Source organism: Cricetulus griseus (genome assembly GCF_003668045.3).
Source record: "Cricetulus griseus strain 17A/GY chromosome 1 unlocalized genomic scaffold, alternate assembly CriGri-PICRH-1.0 chr1_1, whole genome shotgun sequence".
Lineage (NCBI taxonomy): Eukaryota > Metazoa > Chordata > Mammalia > Rodentia > Cricetidae > Cricetulus > Cricetulus griseus.
The window spans coordinates 212160191-212179685 of record NW_023276807.1 but is presented as its reverse complement, the minus strand read 5'-3'; the positions used below and the strand labels follow the sequence as shown (position 1 = coordinate 212179685).

Genomic DNA, 19495 nt, shown 5'->3' with positions numbered 1-19495 from the left:
TGCTTTAGGCCCATGGAAAATGCTATGTAGGACAGATACCCAAGGCTTTATGGAAAACACCTCAGGAATGGCATGGTCTAGACAAGGAAAGTACAAAATCCATTTCACTGATGGAAACGGCTGATCCAAGTTCACCTCATATCCCTGGTACACCCACTTAGGGCCGGGGTGAACTACGGAGAGTGGTAATAGCCCTCTTTCTTGTTCATATCCTCTGTTATAAACAAAGGAATCTTTTTTGCTTTTCAGGAAGAACCCTTGAATCAGGTGACTTGCTGAGTGACCAGTAGGCTAAACATGCCAATATTTGAGTTTAGCTTTGTTTTCCTTGGTGACTTAAACACATCCTTTAAAGCAGTGGTTCTCAACCCTTATGGGGGTAGACTGACCCTTTCATGGGGGTCATCTAAGACCATTGGAAAACACAGATATTTACATTATGATTCATAACAGTAGCAAAATTACAGGTATGAAGTAGCAACAAAAAGAATTTATAGTGGGGGGGTCAAGTTTTTGTCTGAAGTATTTGTTTGAGGAAGGATCTTGTAGCCCAGGTTGTCCTGGAACTTCCAGTCCTTTTGTCTAGGTTCCCATGTGTGCACCACCACACATAGCTAAATTCTTGGTTTTAATATTAAAGTAAGTTAAGTGTATTGATTGTCTTCTAGTCATATGTGATAGGTAGATAGAGTCCTGAGTGCCCAATTTGAAGGCCCATGTGGGGGTGAAGGGACAAACAGTAAAGCTAACGCCATCATATTGTTTCTATCTGTCCTGATTTTGGGGGTGTGGGACCAGTATTCTTAGGGAGAAAATATGATCTCTCGACCACCTGTGTGACCTCAGCCTTTCAGCATTCTTCAAGCTCTGTGGTCCTTGATCCATTTGCTTCCTACAAGTCAGGTGACCAGTGTAAGAAGGGATGTGACGGAGAGCTCACACAGGAACAGGGACACTCAAACCCCATGAACTGTGCAGCACGGGGGAAAGGGAGAGCTGTTATTTGATAAACCGCATCCATGGGGCAAGTTGCTGAGCAAACTGCAGAGTTTTGGGCTGACGAGAGAACATTTTAAAAGGAACAGTAACTCATGGTAAAACAGCTATAGCAAAAGTATGTGTGAATTACAAGACTTACACACCTCTGCCTCCTCACAGGCCACATATTGACATGCCTCCAGGACATGGCAGCAACAGTTAGGGAAAATTAATATAGTGTCTTCCTGTAAAAACTTAATTTTTATAATTCATTTTACTTAAGATGAAGTTTTTTGTTTTTTTTTAAAACCACACAGATACTTATTATGATGGGGAATGAAAGTTTCTTTGGGGCATGGAATACATAGTAAATAAGAGAGAACACTTAATAAATACTCTTAGGTTATGGAGCTTGAGACCATGGCTTCCTAGCAGTCTATTTCTCTGCCCAGTAGGTCTCAGCTTGCCTCTGACTAAATAAAGGCTTCCAGGGCTGAAAACCATAGCTTTACCGAGAGCCTGTTTCAATTTTTCAGACTCCTAGTTTTCTGTTAATGCTAAATACGAAACCCAGCTTCTAAGTTCCAGATCAGTACAGGGTTTGAATTTTCTTTTGGTCCAATTGCCAAGATTGTTGCCCAGTGCCCCACAGTCTAGACCCTCAAATTAGTTTGTCTTGGTCCCTTAACTGCTCCTCCTGTAAAACAAAAGACCCTCATTCAAGATTCCACTACCTAATTAGACTTCCAGAGGTGCCCCAGAATGCCAGGATCTTCCCAGAACCACAAAGTGATTATATCTTCATGGAGCCTGAACAATCGGTTCTCATGTAGCCTAAGTCATTTTTCTACAATAAGACAAAGGACACTAAAGTCCCACTGATACCCATGCTCGTATAAAGCACTTAACTACAGCGTTATGACACAATATTATTAAAGGAACTATGAGGATGCAACTATATTATTGACGTTCTGAGATGTCTACAAACACTAGTGTCTACAAACTCTTAGATGTTGTCCATGCCGTTGCCATGGTAATTATTACCCAATTGTTACAAAATAGTTGAAAAGTGTTATTGTAGATCCTTCCTGGAGGTTAAACAGAAAGCGCCCTAGGCCAGGCTCACTGATAAAGTCCAGATGGTAGAGTGCCTACCCAGCACACACAAAGTTCTGGAGTTCCATCCGCAGCACTGTGAATAAGTAAATATATACTTCATATTGGTTGCCAATTAAAATTGTACTGTCTGGAGTGAGGCATGGTGGTACATGCCTGTAATTCCAACTCAGGAGATAAAGGAAGGAGAATGGGGAGTCCCAGGCCAGTCTGGGTTACATGAGACTTTCTCAAAAACAGAAGCGACAGCAAAAGTTAACCATAGCCAGATAAGCCAAGAAGTGCCCTGCTACTCTACTTGTCTCCTTCCTTTTCATATTGTGGGTGTTTGACTTTGTTTTCTCATTTTGTTTTCGATTTTACAGATTTAGGCCTCTCCGTTAACCCTTGATCTGTGTTGTCCCTATCTCTCTGTGACTTTCGGTTTCCTGCCCTCACCTGCCTCTCCTAAAAATAGATACATTTTTTTTTTAAGAGGCCTCATTCCTCCATTCTTGAAGAATGTAATTCCTCTTTTCTTTTCTATTAGAAAAATTAATATTTAATCAGTCCAGGCTGAGTTAAAAAATCATTGTGTCAGTTTGCCACCTGTACTGGGGTGAGCAAGCTCAGGTTTACTGTAGCTCTAAGAATCCAGCTGTTCTGCTAACAGCCTTGTAGTCACAGAACGTAATCAATGTTTGGAACTGTGAACATTCTGGTGTTCTGGCCCATCATGGCAAGGGGACAAATTCTTGGAACCAAAACACATGGAAATTTCTAGTTATATCTCTATCATGCTTGATTCTATTCCCCAGAGTGTGCACCTGAGCTCCCATTGTCTGACCCAGCAGGAGCAGAAATCAGCACACACGGTCAGATGGGCGTGGCAGCCACTCTGTGAGCCCAAACCTGGTGGCTTTCTGAGAAAAGCATAAACTCTAAAATTAGTCAAACCCAGGACTAATTTTAGGGGGGTGTGGCAGGCAGTGTGAGGAGTGGCCAGCAATGCTGAGGGCGGGCTGTAGACCAGGCATGCTTAGATGTTAATTTGAGGGGGAACTTGGACAGTGTTCCTTACCCACTTCCAAGAGAAAGTCTCCTGAGACCAGCAAAAAAAAGGACTTGGATGACTCTCTCATCCCCTCCAAGCAGATGAAAAATTGCCTGACTGTCTTTGCTTCTAAAGATTTTCAGTGTCCCTCATTCATTACCCCACACACATACACACCAAAAAAAAAAAAAAAAAAAAAAAAAACATGCCAACCAATTCTTTCTTCTTGGTAATGTGGGATAAGAAGCAGCTGTTTGAATTATAGTAAGAGTTGCCATAGAACAATGGTTCTCAACCTGTGTGTCTCATTCCCTTGGGGTTTGAACAACCCTTTCACAGGGATCACCTAAGACCACAAGAAAATATAAATATTTACATTACAATTCAAAACAGTAGAAAAAGTACAGTTATGAAGTAACAACAAAATAACTTTATGGTTGGGGGTCACCATGACCTGAGGAATTGCATTAAAAGGTTGAGAACGAATGCCTTCGAGGAAAGAAAATCTTTTTCTCTCAGGATGTCAAATCAGTCTTTTAGAAGGGAAGAAAGTCCTGGGCTTCAGGGGCCCCTGGTACAATGGGACCCGTATTTTTGAGCAACAGCCAACACATGGCCTGCTTCCATCAGAGAACAAGGAAACAGCTTGTGTCAAACCTTGTGATTCTCTTTTGGGGAAGGTAGTTGAAGAATTAGCTTTCCTGAGAGCACATGATTGTAGCAGAAATAAATACACACTGTATAAGGTCAACTGACAGCATTGTTTCTTCTTAGTCTGCTAACTAAAAAGGAGTGATTTTTGCTGTTATCTTGTGGCTTGGATAAACCACTTAATTACTAAGACCTATGGCAGAAGTTCTGAGTCCCTGAGTAAAACCACAATGATATAATGTGTGCATTTGCATAGTGAAGAAAGGGAACTTGGGCACACGTTTGTTTACCTGTGTTCTTGGATTAATGACAAACAGAAACTAATATGCAACCCATGTTCAATTGAATTTAGATGACTTATATTGCATATGAAAGGCACAATTCTTCTACAAAAAGTGAAATCAAGTTTCTATTTACTGTGACAGTTGCTTATAAAAACTCTTCATCTAGATAGGAAGTTGTCAAGTTGATGTTGCCTCAGAATGGGAAGAAGAAATAGTTTATCCACTATTTGTTATTAGTGATCAAAAATGAGACAGCATCTTTATAATGGGCATTCCTTACCAGAAAAACACATAGAAAATAGCAGAGTAGGCAGTCGAGACCTGCCTAGATTCACATGACCTTGTAATTGAACTATGGTTCTGGCCGGTTAATTCAGAGGTGCCTTCCACTAACTGGCTTTGCTCCTATTTGTCTATTTAGGAATAAACCTGCACGATGGATTGGGGGACCCTGCACACTGTCATTGGTGGTGTGAACAAGCACTCCACCAGCATAGGGAAGGTGTGGATCACAGTCATCTTTATTTTCCGAGTCATGATCCTTGTGGTGGCAGCCCAGGAAGTATGGGGTGATGAGCAGGAGGACTTTGTGTGCAACACTCTGCAGCCAGGGTGCAAGAATGTCTGCTATGACCACTTCTTCCCGGTATCCCACATCCGGCTCTGGGCCCTGCAGCTGATCTTCGTGTCCACCCCAGCACTGCTGGTGGCCATGCACGTAGCCTACTACAGACACGAAACTGCCCGTAAGTTTATACGTGGGGAGAAGAGGAATGAGTTTAAAGACCTGGAGGACATCAAACGGCAGAAGGTGCGCATCGAGGGCTCGCTGTGGTGGACATACACCAGCAGCATCTTCTTCCGAATCATCTTTGAAGCAGCCTTCATGTATGTGTTCTACTTCCTCTACAATGGATACCACCTGCCCTGGGTGCTGAAATGCGGCATTGAGCCCTGCCCCAACCTTGTGGACTGCTTTATTTCGAGACCAACTGAGAAAACAGTGTTTACTGTTTTTATGATTTCCGCATCTGTGATTTGCATGCTGCTCAATGTGGCCGAGTTGTGCTACCTGTTGCTAAAACTGTGTTTCAGGAGATCCAAAAGAACACAAGCACAGAGAAACCATCCCAACCATGCCCTGAAAGAGAGCAAGCAGAATGAAATAAACGAGCTGATCTCAGACAGCGGTCAAAATGCAATCACAAGTTTCCCAAGTTAAGCATTTCAAGGTCATGTGTAGGTGAGCCCTGACAGAGCTTGTGCTCTGTCTATAGACAGCAGCAGTCTAACAACTCCCTCTAGGTCCAGAGTTTATCTGCAAATGACTCATAGCAAATAGATACCTGAGTTCTGTTTTTGTAGAACACCTGAGCTATTCACACACAATGTAAGTCAAAATGTGGTCCATCTCTGAAAACAAATCCCTGGTGACAAATGAACCTTGAAGTCACCTTGACAAGTCCTATGCAGACTGTCTGACTTAGTGGGTATTTTCTGAAATACTTTATATAACTTGTCGATAAAGAGTGATTTATCTAGAAATTAATAGTTTTATCAGTAAGATATTTTTATAGGGTTGAATATTTTAGTTCTGACCTTGAATTCATACAAAGTATTTTTTTATGACTGACCTTCCTTACCTGAAAAAAATACACACAGTTAGCTTTGCAAGTGCATCCCAAGTTTCTAAAGTTTGAACTTGTAAAGGGTCTGGTATGTTATAAATATCATTGCACACTGTCTGAGGACAGTTTTATGAACTAATGTGTGCTCTTAAGGTGGGGTGTTTCATTGGGTAATATATGTTGCTGCTTGCTAAATACAGATGGAATTGAAGGAAATGGAATACTTTCTAAAACTGGCCTTCTCCACCTATGGTGAAGAGTGCAAACATGAATGTGATCACCCCAATAAAGCTTGACCCTGTCGCTTAAGCCCGTGTACACTGTGGATTTCTGTCCCCTCTAGCTGCCACCATCATCACTAGAGGTGATGAGTTTTTGCTGGGGTGGTACCAGTTGCTATGGGTGTAGGTGCCTGGATTTCAAGAGGCATGCTTGTATCCTCAAGTCCGTTAGCACCTTAGCGCTTGTAGGACTGTGGGAAATGTCTTCTTGGGCAGTCCAACCTTGATGGTGCTTCTGCAATCCTATCCCTTAGGAGGCGGCAGAGGTCAACGTTGGCTACATACTGAGTGGAGGGTTCTCGTACCTGCTGAGCATTCATTAGGATGTTTTCAATCATCAGAACATGAAGGATAGCTTTGTGGTGGGAGTGGATGTGAGAGAGATCACACGAAAGCAGAAAGAGGGCCAGTGAGTCGGGGATGTGTCAGCTTGCTTATCGCAGTCTCCTCTAGGGGTTTCCAGAAGACCCACATTCATCCCTTCTAAAGGCGTGCTCCCATGACTAAGTGCCTTCTGATAGGCTCCTCTCACAGGTTCTGCCACTGCAACACCGCCCACCAGCTACGGACATGCAACACTCTCAAACCGCACCCAGCCTGTAGCAGCCCCAGACAAATCTGACCTTGAAGGACTTGTCCCCTGAGCTTTTTGGTCCACGGTGACTGAGCACCTGTACCTCACACTCAGGGATGGGGAAATGTCTTTCTCCCAGGGATTTCCGGATTGGACACACAGGCCTCCCCCAATGGGTGTAGGTGAATCAGAGCAGACTGGTCACTCTGGAGAATAATGAAATGTGAACACAATCTCTCCTGCAAGGGCTTGTTAGCATGCTGCTCAATGCTTCACCATCCCAAATGACTAATGACATTAAGTGGAAGACACCTAGTCAATGATGAACAAACATAGGAGGGCTTGGTACCGCACTCCAATTCCTAAAAGACCTGTTTTGGAGCCTCTCTCTAGAACAAAGGAGTAATTCTTGGATTCCCCATGGGTAAACCAGATCTCAGACATATTCCATCTATAAACAAGTTAGTGCCAATATAGAAAGCAAGAACCAACCTTTTAAAACAACATCACAATTCCATCATTGTGAATAATATCTAGTCAGCCTGTGTAAGTCCTGATTCTCCTCTGTTGTCCCTTTCTTTAGAATAGAAGAGGAGGTTTCACAGACATTGCAGCCTTGGGCACAGTCCCAGTCTGCATGGAAGAAGGGCTTCCCACCTTGCTCTTGAGATCACTTTTCTCCCAAAGGACAAACTGGCCCTCCCTCCTTTTCTCCCCCTGCCTCCTCTCTCCAGCTTTGAGGTATAACTGATATACAAAGATATACATATATTTAATGTGTCTATTTTGATGAGCTTTGAACTATGTAAATACCTGAGATTCCATCACCAATTCAAAGTAATATGAGATCTACTCTTCCAAAGGTTTCCTAGTATCCCTTTATTTTTGCATGAAAAAAAAGGAAGGAAGGAAAGAAGGAAGGAAGACAAAAATGAAAATTTAACACTAGATCTGCCATTTACACAAATGCAGAAGGACACAATATCACCTTTTTTATTTCATTTTGTTGTTTGTTTGGTGGGGTTTTTGTTTGGGGGTTGTTTTTTGTTTTGTTTTGTTGAGATAGAGTATCTCTGTAGCAGTCCTGGATGTCCTGGAACTCACACTACAGACCAGGCTAGCCTGGAGCTCAGAGATCCACCTGCCTCTGCCTCCCTAGGGATAGAATTAAAGACATGTGCCACCACTTCCCAGCTACAATATCACCTTGTTAACTATAGGCACAGTGTGCCATAAATCTCTAGTAGAACTTAAATGTCTATGATCATGCCCATTAAACTATAGTTTCCTCAAGCCTCACCCCAGCCTTGGACACCACCCTCGTTATCCTATAAGACTATTTTAGCCACCTCATAAAGGTGGAATTACATGGCATATGTCGTTCTGTTTCACTGAGTGTAATGTTCTTCTTGTTTATGCTGTAGCATAAGATATGGTTGCTTCCCTTTTGAGGTTCAATAATACTCTATTATATATATACACTATATTTTTCTATATATGTATAACCCATATTTTTCAATGATGTGTCAAAACTATGACAAGACATCACCTGACATCTCTCAGGATGTCTGTGTCAACATAGCCAATAAAAAGCACAGGTGCTGGAGAGGATTGGGGAACCTGGAACCACTGCGTTGCTGGGGATGTGAAGCAGTACAGTTGCTGTGGGAAACGGTGTGAGACTTCCACTAAAAACTAAAACAGATCTACTGTCTGGTCCAGCAGCTGTACTGGAGTGTGCACTTCTGAGTGCCCAGCTGGCATGGCAACAGAATGTCAAAGATACATTTGTACTTTCATGTGCACCGAGCACCGTCCCCATGAACCCAGAGATGGAAATGGCCCTCCTTGCTAGTCAACACCTTCTCCTCTGCTCCTCAGTGTCCCTAGAGTCCCTTCCCTCAGGCCACTATATCTCCTTCCCACCTTGTTGCCACTGTTCCAAGAACAGTAAGCATCATTCCTCTTCCAGCACCTAGGTCTCAGGATTGAATCTGGGCCCACGCTCTCCACTGAACCAAAGCCATTATCAGCCAGAAGACCTGAACACCAACCCTAAGGGCTTCTCAGCTGGTCTGGCATGCTGACCCACCTGCAACTGTGCCTCTCTCCTCTAGCTTTTCTTCCTGTTTCCTTCTTCAGAGCCTCCCTTTCCTCTTCCTGGAAGTATCATCTACCTGCATCTGGTATTTTCCCTATAGTGTAAAAAGTTCAATAGCTTTCCCAGGGCCACAATAGAAGGAAGTCACACCAGGTCTGTCTGCAAGTCTGGAGCCTAACCCTCCCCACAGATATGAGCAGCCCACATGTCTGGAGAGACAGGGCAAATCTGTTCAACCTCATCCTCAGCTACATAATGAGTTCAAAGCCAGCCTGGGCTATGTGAGACCTTGTCTCAAAGCAGAACAAAAACAGAACTCACATGCCTACCCCATGTGACATGTACTGGCTAATTATTCTTCTAAATGACCCTACCTCCTCACTCTGGAGAGCCCTGAGGGAAACCCCAGATGCATCACTTCACTTGTATCATAGTGTGGATCTTTTAGAACAGAAACCAAGCCATAAAATGACAAATTCCCTGCTCCTGAGAGCTGTTGCAGTTGCTTTTCAAGGCACTTTTTACATCCCAAAGTCTTCAGTTTTATTCTGAGAGTGTATATCCATGAGTCTTCTCTGTGGGTACACTTGTCCCATTCTGACACCCCTCTCTTCCTCCTGGAATTTTCCTTGGTATTCATTAGCACAGCTAGTGCTGTCTTTTTTTTTTTTTTTTTAATGTTCGAAAAATCTAACCTTTCTGTCTTTTTACTTTCAACCTACCTGTGGTGCCAAATTGGAATTATTTCTTGTAGATAGCATGCAACTGGGGCATTTTAAAATCCATTCTGTCAATACATCTTTTAATTAACAGAGTTAAGCCAGTTATATTTAAGGCTGAAGCCTGGCTTTTTGTTGTTGTTACACTGTTTTTGTTTTTATCTCTGCCTTCTTGCGGTCTGCTTATAAGCTTCTAGACATTCATTGACTTATCTAGTGCTTTTGTGTGTATCTTTGAGTCACTTTTTAAAAATTACTCTACATAGTCTATCATAGGCATACATGGTGTCACCATTTTACCAGTTTGAATGACACATAGAAATGCTACCTCTCTCTGTATCCCTCTACTCCTCCCCATGGGCAATTCCTTTTTTATTTCTTCTGCGTTTAGAGCCACATCAGAAGGTATTATATGTTTGGTTTCAACTATCAAACATAATTTAAAAAACACAAGGAGAGCCTTCAGCGTTTCCCCACACCTTTGCTCACAGGTTTGAAGACATCTTCGGTCATATTCTTCCTGTGTGGAGAACTCCATCTGGTCATTATTTGCTGTTGTTTAGGACAGGGCCTCACTATATAGTCCAAGCTGAACCAGATCTTGGTATATAGCCCAGGCTGGCCTCAAACTGAGTGCTCCCACTTCAGGCTCTGAGGTGCTCAGATTTCACGTGTGAGTTCGACTCACAGGCCTGCTTTACCTTCCTTTAGGAGAGCTTTGCTAATGACCAATGTCCTCTGATGTGTCTCTATTACCTCTTCAGTCATAAAGGGTTTTGTCTTGTTTTTTAGATAGGGTTTCAGTACATAGCCCAGGTTACATTCAGTCGTCATTTTTCTGCCTCCACCTCCTACTTGCAAGTGCGCACCACCTGGCACCTGAAGGCATTTTTTTTTTTTCTGAGAAAGGAATGGTGTGTTGATTTAAACTGTGCCACTGCCTGTGCCCCTGTCATGTCTGTCAGGAAACCCTGTTCGCCTGCCCCCCACTTTCCTGATTTGTTCAAGATTCTTTTTTCTTGGTCTTCAGTTTTGTAAGTTTAATTATGAGGTTTTGGCATGATTTCTTTGGGTTTATTCCACTTAACTTTCGCTTCTTGGCTCTGAATTTAGGTCTCGTGCAATGTTTGCAGTTTCCAGCAAATATCGTTTCCTTGAACTTTTTCAATCCTGCTTCTGACACAGTAACACCAGGGCATCTCTTGTGGTAGAGAAGGCCCCTGGATCTCTTTTTCCCAGTCTGCATCTCCCTCTTTTCAAACGGAGTGCTTTCTGCTCTCCCAGTCCTCTAACTTCTTGCTCTTGTGCTTCTGGACTGTCCCATGAGCTTGCGCCATGGGCTGCGTTTTCCAGTCCTAACATTTTCATTTGCTTTTCCTTCACATCGTTTTTGTGGTGCTGTGGATTGAATGGACCATCTCACACCTGAGCTACTTCCCCCATTTCTCTGCTGAGGGTTTCCTTTTCTGCATTTGTTTCAAACATGCTCATAAACGTTCAACGAAGCATTTTATTATAGTTATTTGAATTTTTGGTGAGTATGTGTTGTGTGCATACGTGCGTGCATGTGTGTGTGTGTGTGTGTGTGTGTGTGTGTGGTGTGTGGGGGGGGCAGGCATCCGAATGTAGGCGTATATGCCCGTGTGGCTGCCAGAAGTTAATATCAATGATCTTCAGTCCCACTCCACATTAATTTTTAGACAGTCTCTCACTGAACCTGGATCTCACTGACTCTTCTAGGCTGGCTACTCAGCAAGCACCAACAATGTTTTTGTCTCAGCCTCCCAGCCCTGGGATTACAAGCACATGTCACCATGCCTAACTTTTTACATGAGGGCTAGGAATTTTTTTTTTCATTCATGTTGAAAACTTCTTGGTTCTTGGTATGACAAGAGTCCCAAAGGCATCTGAAGCACATGCCAATTTTCCTAAAATCTGTTATTTTAGTCAATGTTCTCTGAGACCACTGTGGTTGGCAAGGGCAGGTGGCTCCTGGACTCTGTCAGTTGGCAGCAAAGTGTAGAGTTTGTACTTAGCCTCCCCTGACAACCAAGGTAGGAGGTCCAGCTCCTACCGTGGTCTCTACCAACAGCTTGGTGGGAATCCCAACTCCCACCAAGCCTCTTAGGGCACAACACAGGGGTTAGGGAATGTAATCTAAGTTCAGTCCAGACTGACACGGGAACACCAAGCAGAGAGGCCTGGGTTCCAGTTGGGATGAAAGTCCAGCTCCTACAAGAGCTTCCCTGATGCATCCTGGGTGGAGCAAGCACCCCCCCACACACCCCCACTCCCCCCCACCCCCACCCCCCCGCCACAGAGCCTCTAGCCTTAGCTGGCTCGGTTGGGAGCTTTTCTGGAGTAACTGGTCCTGGTGCAGTATCTAAAACTGCTGTATTTCACTCGGAGTCGCTTTCCCTGGTCCTTTCACTAGAAACAGAAGGTTTTTCTGGGATTTTTTCTAATCAGTTCATTAAGAGTTTGTGGGTTTTAGTGTTTCTGTCTGCACCACGGTGTTCTGATGACTGCCTCGCTACCCTCAACACAATCCTCTCTGATGACCTCTCATTCGCCTCTCCACAGCTTCTGGTGTCTGCTGCCTCCAGAAACCACTTATTCTTGCCTCCAGGCATTGCAAAAACTCTCTGTGTCCCTTTCATCCTGTCCTCTGGACCAGTTCAAAGTCTGCACTGTGGAGATTTTCCCTCTGCCATAGGCAGGCCCACTACCTCCCCAACCCATCCCCCCACCCCCGACTCCAAGGCCATGTGTGCATCCTGGGGCTCTCCCTGCTACTTCAGGGACCCTTCTCTATGTCCCCCAACACGCTCGCCACGTAATGAGCAGCTGTAAACACGTGTTGGATTGATCAGTGCCTGGAATCCCAATGCTTCCCTCCCAACTGTGTGGCTGGCTGTTGAGAAAGGAAGAAGGCTCATTAGCTTCCTTACCATAGACTCCCAAGACCAGTAAACAACTTCCCTCTGCCAGCACCACAGTTGCCATGGTTTCTCCCACCCTCTAGGAGAACTAGGTGAGTGCTGATTGACAAACAGAGCAGGGCTGGCCAAGGCCTTTTCAGGCTGTCTTAATAGGAAGGGGAGGGGGGAGTTTGTGCCTTCAGAGGGCAGAGCAGTGGGGAAACTGGGACTTGACAGCCAAGAATCTCTTTAAAGATAATACTGCAGGAGCAGACTCCATCATTCATCATCTTCAGAAACATGAAGGTGCTTGTCAGCTAAACTATGTCTATATATGATTTATTAGGCAGGCAATAAAATAACCTTGCTCGATTTTCCTATTACTTTTGTCTACTTATGGACTTGGGGTTTACTTGGGGTTTTGATTTTTGGTTAGCACTAACTATGTTGTAAGGAATTAAACCGTTTGAAGCATTACTTGTGGGTGTCACTGAGAGGCCAGTCTCCTACTCAAAATTCATTTTTTAAAATCTTTTTTATTTCTTATTTTACTTACATATTTACTTATTCTTCTCTTTTTCGACTCTACAGGTTCTTCGCATAGATATTGTGCCTTCCAGTTTTGAGTTTTTTTACGGGATTCCAGAGTGCAAACGATTGGGTCTCTGCATCTTTATCTGTTCTTTATACCTTTCCTTGGGCTCTTTTCCTTCCGTTTGTTTTGTCCTATTCTGGTGTGTTAGTTTTTGTTTCATCTTACTATACTTTATTTTATTATCCCTTGGAAGCCTGTTTGTTTTCTAATGAGACACAGAAAAGGAGTGGGTCCAGATGGAAGGGGAGGTGGGGAGGAACTGGGGGGGTAGAGTTAAGGGAAACCATAACCAGGATATAGTGTATGAGAAAAAATCTATTTTAAATAAAGGAAAAACTTTAAAAAGTAGAGACAGTCTCTTCTGTCTGGTCATCAGTGTCCCCTGGACAGTCCATGTTCTGAAAGGGGGAGGTCGAGCATGTGGCTCATGCCTGTAATCCCAGCACTGGGAGGATGAGGCATGGGTATCAGGATTGAGCTGCATAATGAGTTCCAGAATAAGCTGGGTGAGAAAAGAAGGGAAGAGAAACCCAGAGAGGATGAGTGTTGCTTCTGGAGCTCCTGCATAGTCACAGGAGAGGAATGTTGCCACTAGTCAGGAATTGGCATTTGAGCTGGTTGCACATGCAGCCTGTAATCCCAGCACTGGCTGAATGGTAGTGGGTTCAAGGTGATCCTGGCCTACAGAGTGAAATATCTCAAAAGCATTAGTATTTGAGCCAACCCAAATACCAGAGATAATCTTTGCTAAAAATATGTCACAACTTCTCACCCATGTACCAGGGACTTATGACTTTACATGGGGTCTTAGGGGTCCTCCAAGGCAGCTCTATCAAAATTGTGCTGACTTGGTCTGGGGACACTCTAATAGAATACCACAGACTTCAAGGCTCAAAAACAATGGAGATTTATTTCTCACAGTTTGGAGACCTAGCTAGTTCACGATAAGGCACCCACAGATCTCCACTGGTCACGGGTGAGGAACTGTGCCTTACCTGGGTGACTTGTGCCTGTGTCCTCACGTAAGGGATGGGGTGTGTTCTCTACACCCACCCTCATAAGAATATGCCAATTCCTTTCCATCTCACCACCTCCCAAAGCCTTCACATTGTTAGGATGTCAACATGTGACTAAGGTGAGGGACACAGGCACTGAGTTCAGTCACCAGATCACAAGAGTCACATGAGCACAGACACAGGTCAGAAGTTCCCAGATCTACTGATCAGAATTTCTAATTTCACAGCCCAGAAATGATCGAGTTTCTTGGGGCCATCCTCATACTGGTGTTAAATAGATCCAGACACCTGCAATGTCCCGAAAGTTCTATGAAACAGTTGTTCCCTGAAATATCCACTCTGGAAGTGTGCCTTGTTCAGCCATAGGGTGATAAAAACAACTGTTTAAATACTGTAAAGTGATTCAGATCTTTATAGCCCAATGGACTCAAAACATTAGTTTGATCTTTCTCAACTTGTCCCTTTCGGGGAGGGAGTTGAGGGGGGGGGGCACCAAGAATGTCACCAGCATTCGGCTGGTAATAGACTTACAGCAGTCAGTAAGTCATTCTTTCCATCACCCTGCACCCGACCATCACTGTCTGCCAGAGTAAGGCTACACTGCAGACTGCTAAGCTCTCCTGGGCCTCCTTCTGTGTCCTTTGCTGCCCTGGCCCTCTTGGCCTCCCTGCCAGCAGCCTGCTTTGTTTTAAGGACTATCTTCTTTCTCTTTCTTTCAGAGTGTTCTCCCTTATCTCCTCTGGTACCACAAGAGGTCAGGAGCCAAACTCATCACCAGGTGAGAATCCAGTGTCCCCATTTGCTTCATGCCTCAACCGGAAATTAGCCCAGCCCCACCATGGTGCAATCGTCTGAAAGAAAGCTCTCGTCCCAGTCTCCTCTCCCAAGATGGAGGTGGGGTGGGGGGTGGGGGGAGGGGGGGAAGGCTGGTCTAGCAATGCCTCCTTCTAACCATGATTCTTAGGTCCTATCCATCCCTCCCATGCTCTTATACCAAGGGCTCTTTTCCTCAGAGGCCTACCATGATGCTGCCCAGGCATTATCCACCCTACATGGAAGATGTGTATAACCTCGGCTCCTGAAGAGCTGATACAGATGGCCAAACTGCTGGTGACCACCAAGTTGACATGAGGAAGGGCCAGAGACTCTGACAAGAGATGAGATGTGGAAAAAGGTATAGACAGCAGGCCTTGGTTGTCCGGTGGAAGACTTTCCAAGGTGCTGTTTACATTTTGTCGGCAAATATCGCATCCCAGTGTACTGGCCTGTGGAGGAAGGCAGACAAACACTGAAAGCAACTTTCTGGGTGATTCACAGAATGCCCAAGGACACTTTCTTCCCAGTCCTAGTGCTTGCCACTATCTCCTGATCCGTTATCAAAAGTCCATTCTTACTTCTTTCCTACACTGTCAACACATACCCCTTTTGATTCTATGACCTCAATTTAAACACTTTTATCTTTTTTAAAGATTTTTATTTATTTATTATGTATACAACATTCTGCTTCCATGTATATCTGCACACCAGAAGAGGGCACCAGATCTCATAACGGATGGTTGTGAGCCACCATGTGGTTGCTGGGAATTGAACTCAGGACCTCTGGAAGAGCAGCCAGTGCTCCTAACCTCTGAACCATCTCTCTAGCCCCCTAAACACTTTTATCTTTACCTCCTGTCTATACCAACACGAGTTTAACTCGTTCTTTGTGTGAAACTTCTTAAGTTACAACTGTAGGCAATCACCTTTCTTCTTTTGCAGCTACATACACATAAGGAAACATTTTCTTCCTCTGCATTACTTAAAGTGCATCCACAAAATTTTATTTGTTTTTGCTTTTATCCATCTTAAATATTAATCTCAGCTACTCTGTAAAGTGAGGCAAAGGATTCCAACACCAAAGCCGGTCTGGGCAACACTGTGAGATCTTGGCTTGAAACAAAATAAGCTAAAAATAATACACTTTAAATTTCTCTTAAATTATTTCTTTTATTCATGTGTTGTTGTTTCGTCCCCAAATATTTGGTAACTTCTACACACATAATTATCTAATTTGGTTCTATAAACATCTGTATGGTTTCCCTCCTTTATAATTTATTGAGACTTGTTTCATGATTCAGAATTTTGGGGGAGAGCAGATGGAGTTCGTGGGAGACGGTTATGCATAGATAAGTTTATGAGAATGGGACCAATAATGTTCCACAAATATAAACAAGGTCGTGTTAGTTGGTAGGGTTTAGATCTTCTATGTTCTTAATTTTGTGAATATTTTCTATGAATTCTGTTAGTCTATGAATACAGATTTTGTTATTTTCCCCTTTGGTATTTTCAGTTTTGTTTCTTGTGCTTTGCTTTGTTTCTCTGCTATGCAGTAAATCCACAGTCAGGATTGATGTCTTCTTGATGAAATGGCCCTTTGCCCATTTGCCGTGCATTTTCAATTCTGCTCATCTTACTTTGAGATGTTTTAATAATACAGCATTCCAGCTTCCCTTTGATTTGGATTGACATTGCCCTTGTTTTCCACCCTTTTAATCTCCACGGAACTGTGGATCTACTTCTCCTGACTGTTTTTCCTCTTGCTTATGGGTTTCATTCTCCAGCTTCTTTACACACCTTACAATCTTTCACCAAATGATGGGTGCTGTATATAAAATATCTCCAGGGTGTTTTGCTTTTTGTTTCTGGCAAACAGAAGTCCTTTCCTTTCTGCCAGATACCAGAACAAGAACCTGAGCAGTCAGATTTCAAGATGAAGGTTGAGTTAAGGCTAAGTCAAAGTGACAATGTGAGTTCATAAGTGAAGCCTGATGCAAACAAGGACCCTTTAGGCTCCTAGTCTAAACTCAATATCCCTCCTACACATACTCTGGAGTGTTTCGTCTCTTTGGTCTCATCGGTGTTTGAACTAGAAATCGGTCAAGACAGGCTAAATATTGCTTGAGGCTTATCTTGCAGTCAGCTCTAACATGGTTCTGGAATTCAAGCACATTGAAGTTGTCTAATTCTGTTTTCCAGTGTGATTATAAAACCAAAAGAAGTCATGATTGCATTTGGGTCAGTTTTCTGTCACTATGACAAAATGTCATAGTGAGATGAATGGCTCAAAGGGAGAAAAGAATCTGGGGGCTCATGGTTTCAGAAAAGTTATTTTTGTTTGTTTTGTAGGTTTTTATCCGCATATACAATATACATAGCAATGTGATTAAGTATGATTTTCATATTTGTATATTGTACATTTTAATAACATTTACACACCTTACCTTCTTCTTGTTTCTGTCTCATGCCCACTCATCCTCCTCTTCTCAGCTAGTCTTCCTTCTACTGTCGTGGCCCAGCATGTCAGCCTTATTCCATGAGGTTCTACCTGAGTGGGGGGGGTGTGGACCTGGAAGCTTCGAGGAACCCAACGGCGATAAAGATCAAACACAGGCATCTTGTCATCTTCAGAGAGCTCTCAGTTCCATGTTTTGGAACTAGAGTCATTTGTTTATTAGCCATCTTTTCTGGTGTCTCTTAACCATCCTGCTAATACTACGAGGCAACCATTTCTCTCTTTCTTTTGGAGAGGGATTGTTGTTGTTGTCGCTGTTGCTGTTTGCATGTGTGAACAAATGAATTTCATTAGAGTTACTTACGGGAATATGGTTAAAGGGGTTAGTCACAGGAATGTAGGAAACTTACCAGTAGCTACTCCACTAAAGAAAATGTCTCTCCCTCTCCACCAGCCATTAACTGCCATGGGTCCTCAGGGAAGGGAGAGGAGTTTGGGAGGCTTTAATCCATTGGCTGTATTGCAAAGAGAGCATCATGGTGGTGAGCATTAAAATAGCTCACTTCTTGAGTACTGGGAAGCAGAAAGAGATGGGAGGGAGAGCAATGGGCCTGGCTAGCCAATGAGCTCCAAGGAGCCACCTTCTTCCCTCACGCATGCACTGAGGTTACAGATATCCACTGCCACCACCAGTGTTCATGGGTGCTGTGGATTCCAAATCAGGTCCTCATACTCTCACGGCCATTCTGCCAACAGAGCCATCGACCCTGCCCAGCGCATGGATTCTTAACTTTGTTCCTACTTCTGTTGAAAGGAATCAAAAGTGGTTTTTATATGTTGTTGGTTTTTTTGTTTTGTTTTGTTTTGTTTTTTTGCTAGACTGGTAACACATACTTATTATTCCAGGATTTGAGAAGCAGAAACTGGGGTGGGAGGCACTGTAAGTTCAGGGTCAGCCTGGTATACATGGCAGTCTGGGATATCATAACAAGGCCTTATCTTAGGAAAAAAGCAAGAAATCAAGCAAGAAGGAAGAAACTTTCTTCATGGATTTCTGCATCGAGGTAAGCATGAAGCATCTGCACACGTAGGAATACCCACTTGCGCATAAATGATTAGCAGACTAACCTGTATTAGTTCACACTCAGATTCCTGTGTGTGTGTGTGTGTGTGTGTGTGTGTGTGTGTGACTTCTACATGTTACATCTGCAATTGTTTCCTTTGATAAACCGTAAGTGTGAAAACGTCTTTCAAAAGCCTAGCAGAGGCCAATCATGGTGATACACACCTTTAATCCCAGCACTTGGGAGGCAAAAGCAAGAGAATTTCTGTGAGTTCCAGGCCAGCCTGGTCTACATAAAGAGTTCCTGAACATCCAGGGCTACATTGAGAGACCCTGTCTGAAAACACAAAAACAAAAGCAAAAGCCAAGCAGTCTAGTAGCCTGCATGAGCATCATGGAATGGTCAGAAAAAGTGACTGCACCCACCTAATGGCAATGCCAAGACTCTGCCTACTTCCCAGCACCATATTCATGTATGGAAGCTACGTACATGCAAGAGACCCACATCACCTCCACCAGCAGCTGGATTCTCCCAAATTTCTCACCAACACATCCATTTCAAATCCAGAAGATGATACAAAGCTTCAGCATTTGTTGTCTCTTCCCAGAGCCCAATTATCCAATGCAAACTTTCACACTGAAAAGTCTCCAGGATCGGGCTGCAGAGATGACCCAGTGGGTAAAGCGCTTTCTGTGCAAACATAAGCGCCAGACTCTGTATCCCCAGAGCCTATGAAATCACAGTGTTCCACAGCAAGCAGGAAGTATGGACAAGAGGATTCCTGGAGGCCTGCTGAGCAGCTAGCCTGCCTCAAACTCTACAGAAGGAAAGGACTGAAACCTGAGGCTGCTTTCCTGACGCCCACACACAGCTGTGCCACATGTATGACTAAACACACGCAAACGCTCTCACGTGACTGTGCATATACACACTTACACAATCATACATATGCATGTTTCCATGTAGTTCTTTTTTTTAAAAAAATTTAAATTAATTTATTTTTTACATTCCAATCCCAGATCTCCCTCCCTCCTTTCTCCCACTCCCTCCACTCCCCAGGCCCCCATCTGCTCCTCCTCGAAGAGGGTAAGACCTCCCCTAGGAATTCTAAGTCTGTCCCATCATCTCATTGAGGCAGGACCAAGGGACCTCCACACACACACACACACACACACACACACACACACACACACACACTCCTGTGTCTAGGTTGAGCAAGGTATCTCTCCATATACAATGGGCTCCACTAAGTCAGTTTGGTAC

At 43.7% G+C, this 19495-nt stretch overlaps 1 protein-coding gene across 1 annotated transcript; it reads left to right on the top strand.

Annotated features, from left to right (window-relative positions):
- Window positions 1–4498: 4498 nt before the first annotated feature.
- On the top strand, window positions 4499–5284 carry Gjb6 (gap junction protein beta 6). The gene has a single exon (NM_001244504.1). It carries the CDS (start codon window positions 4499–4501, stop codon window positions 5282–5284), a length of 786 nt encoding a protein of 261 aa, NP_001231433.1.
- Window positions 5285–19495: the final 14211 nt, after the last annotated feature.

Coding starts and splice junctions, on each gene's coding strand:
- Gjb6 (NM_001244504.1), top strand. CDS start 4,499: ATGGATTGGGGGACCCTGCACACTGTCATTGGTGGTGTGAACAAGCAC.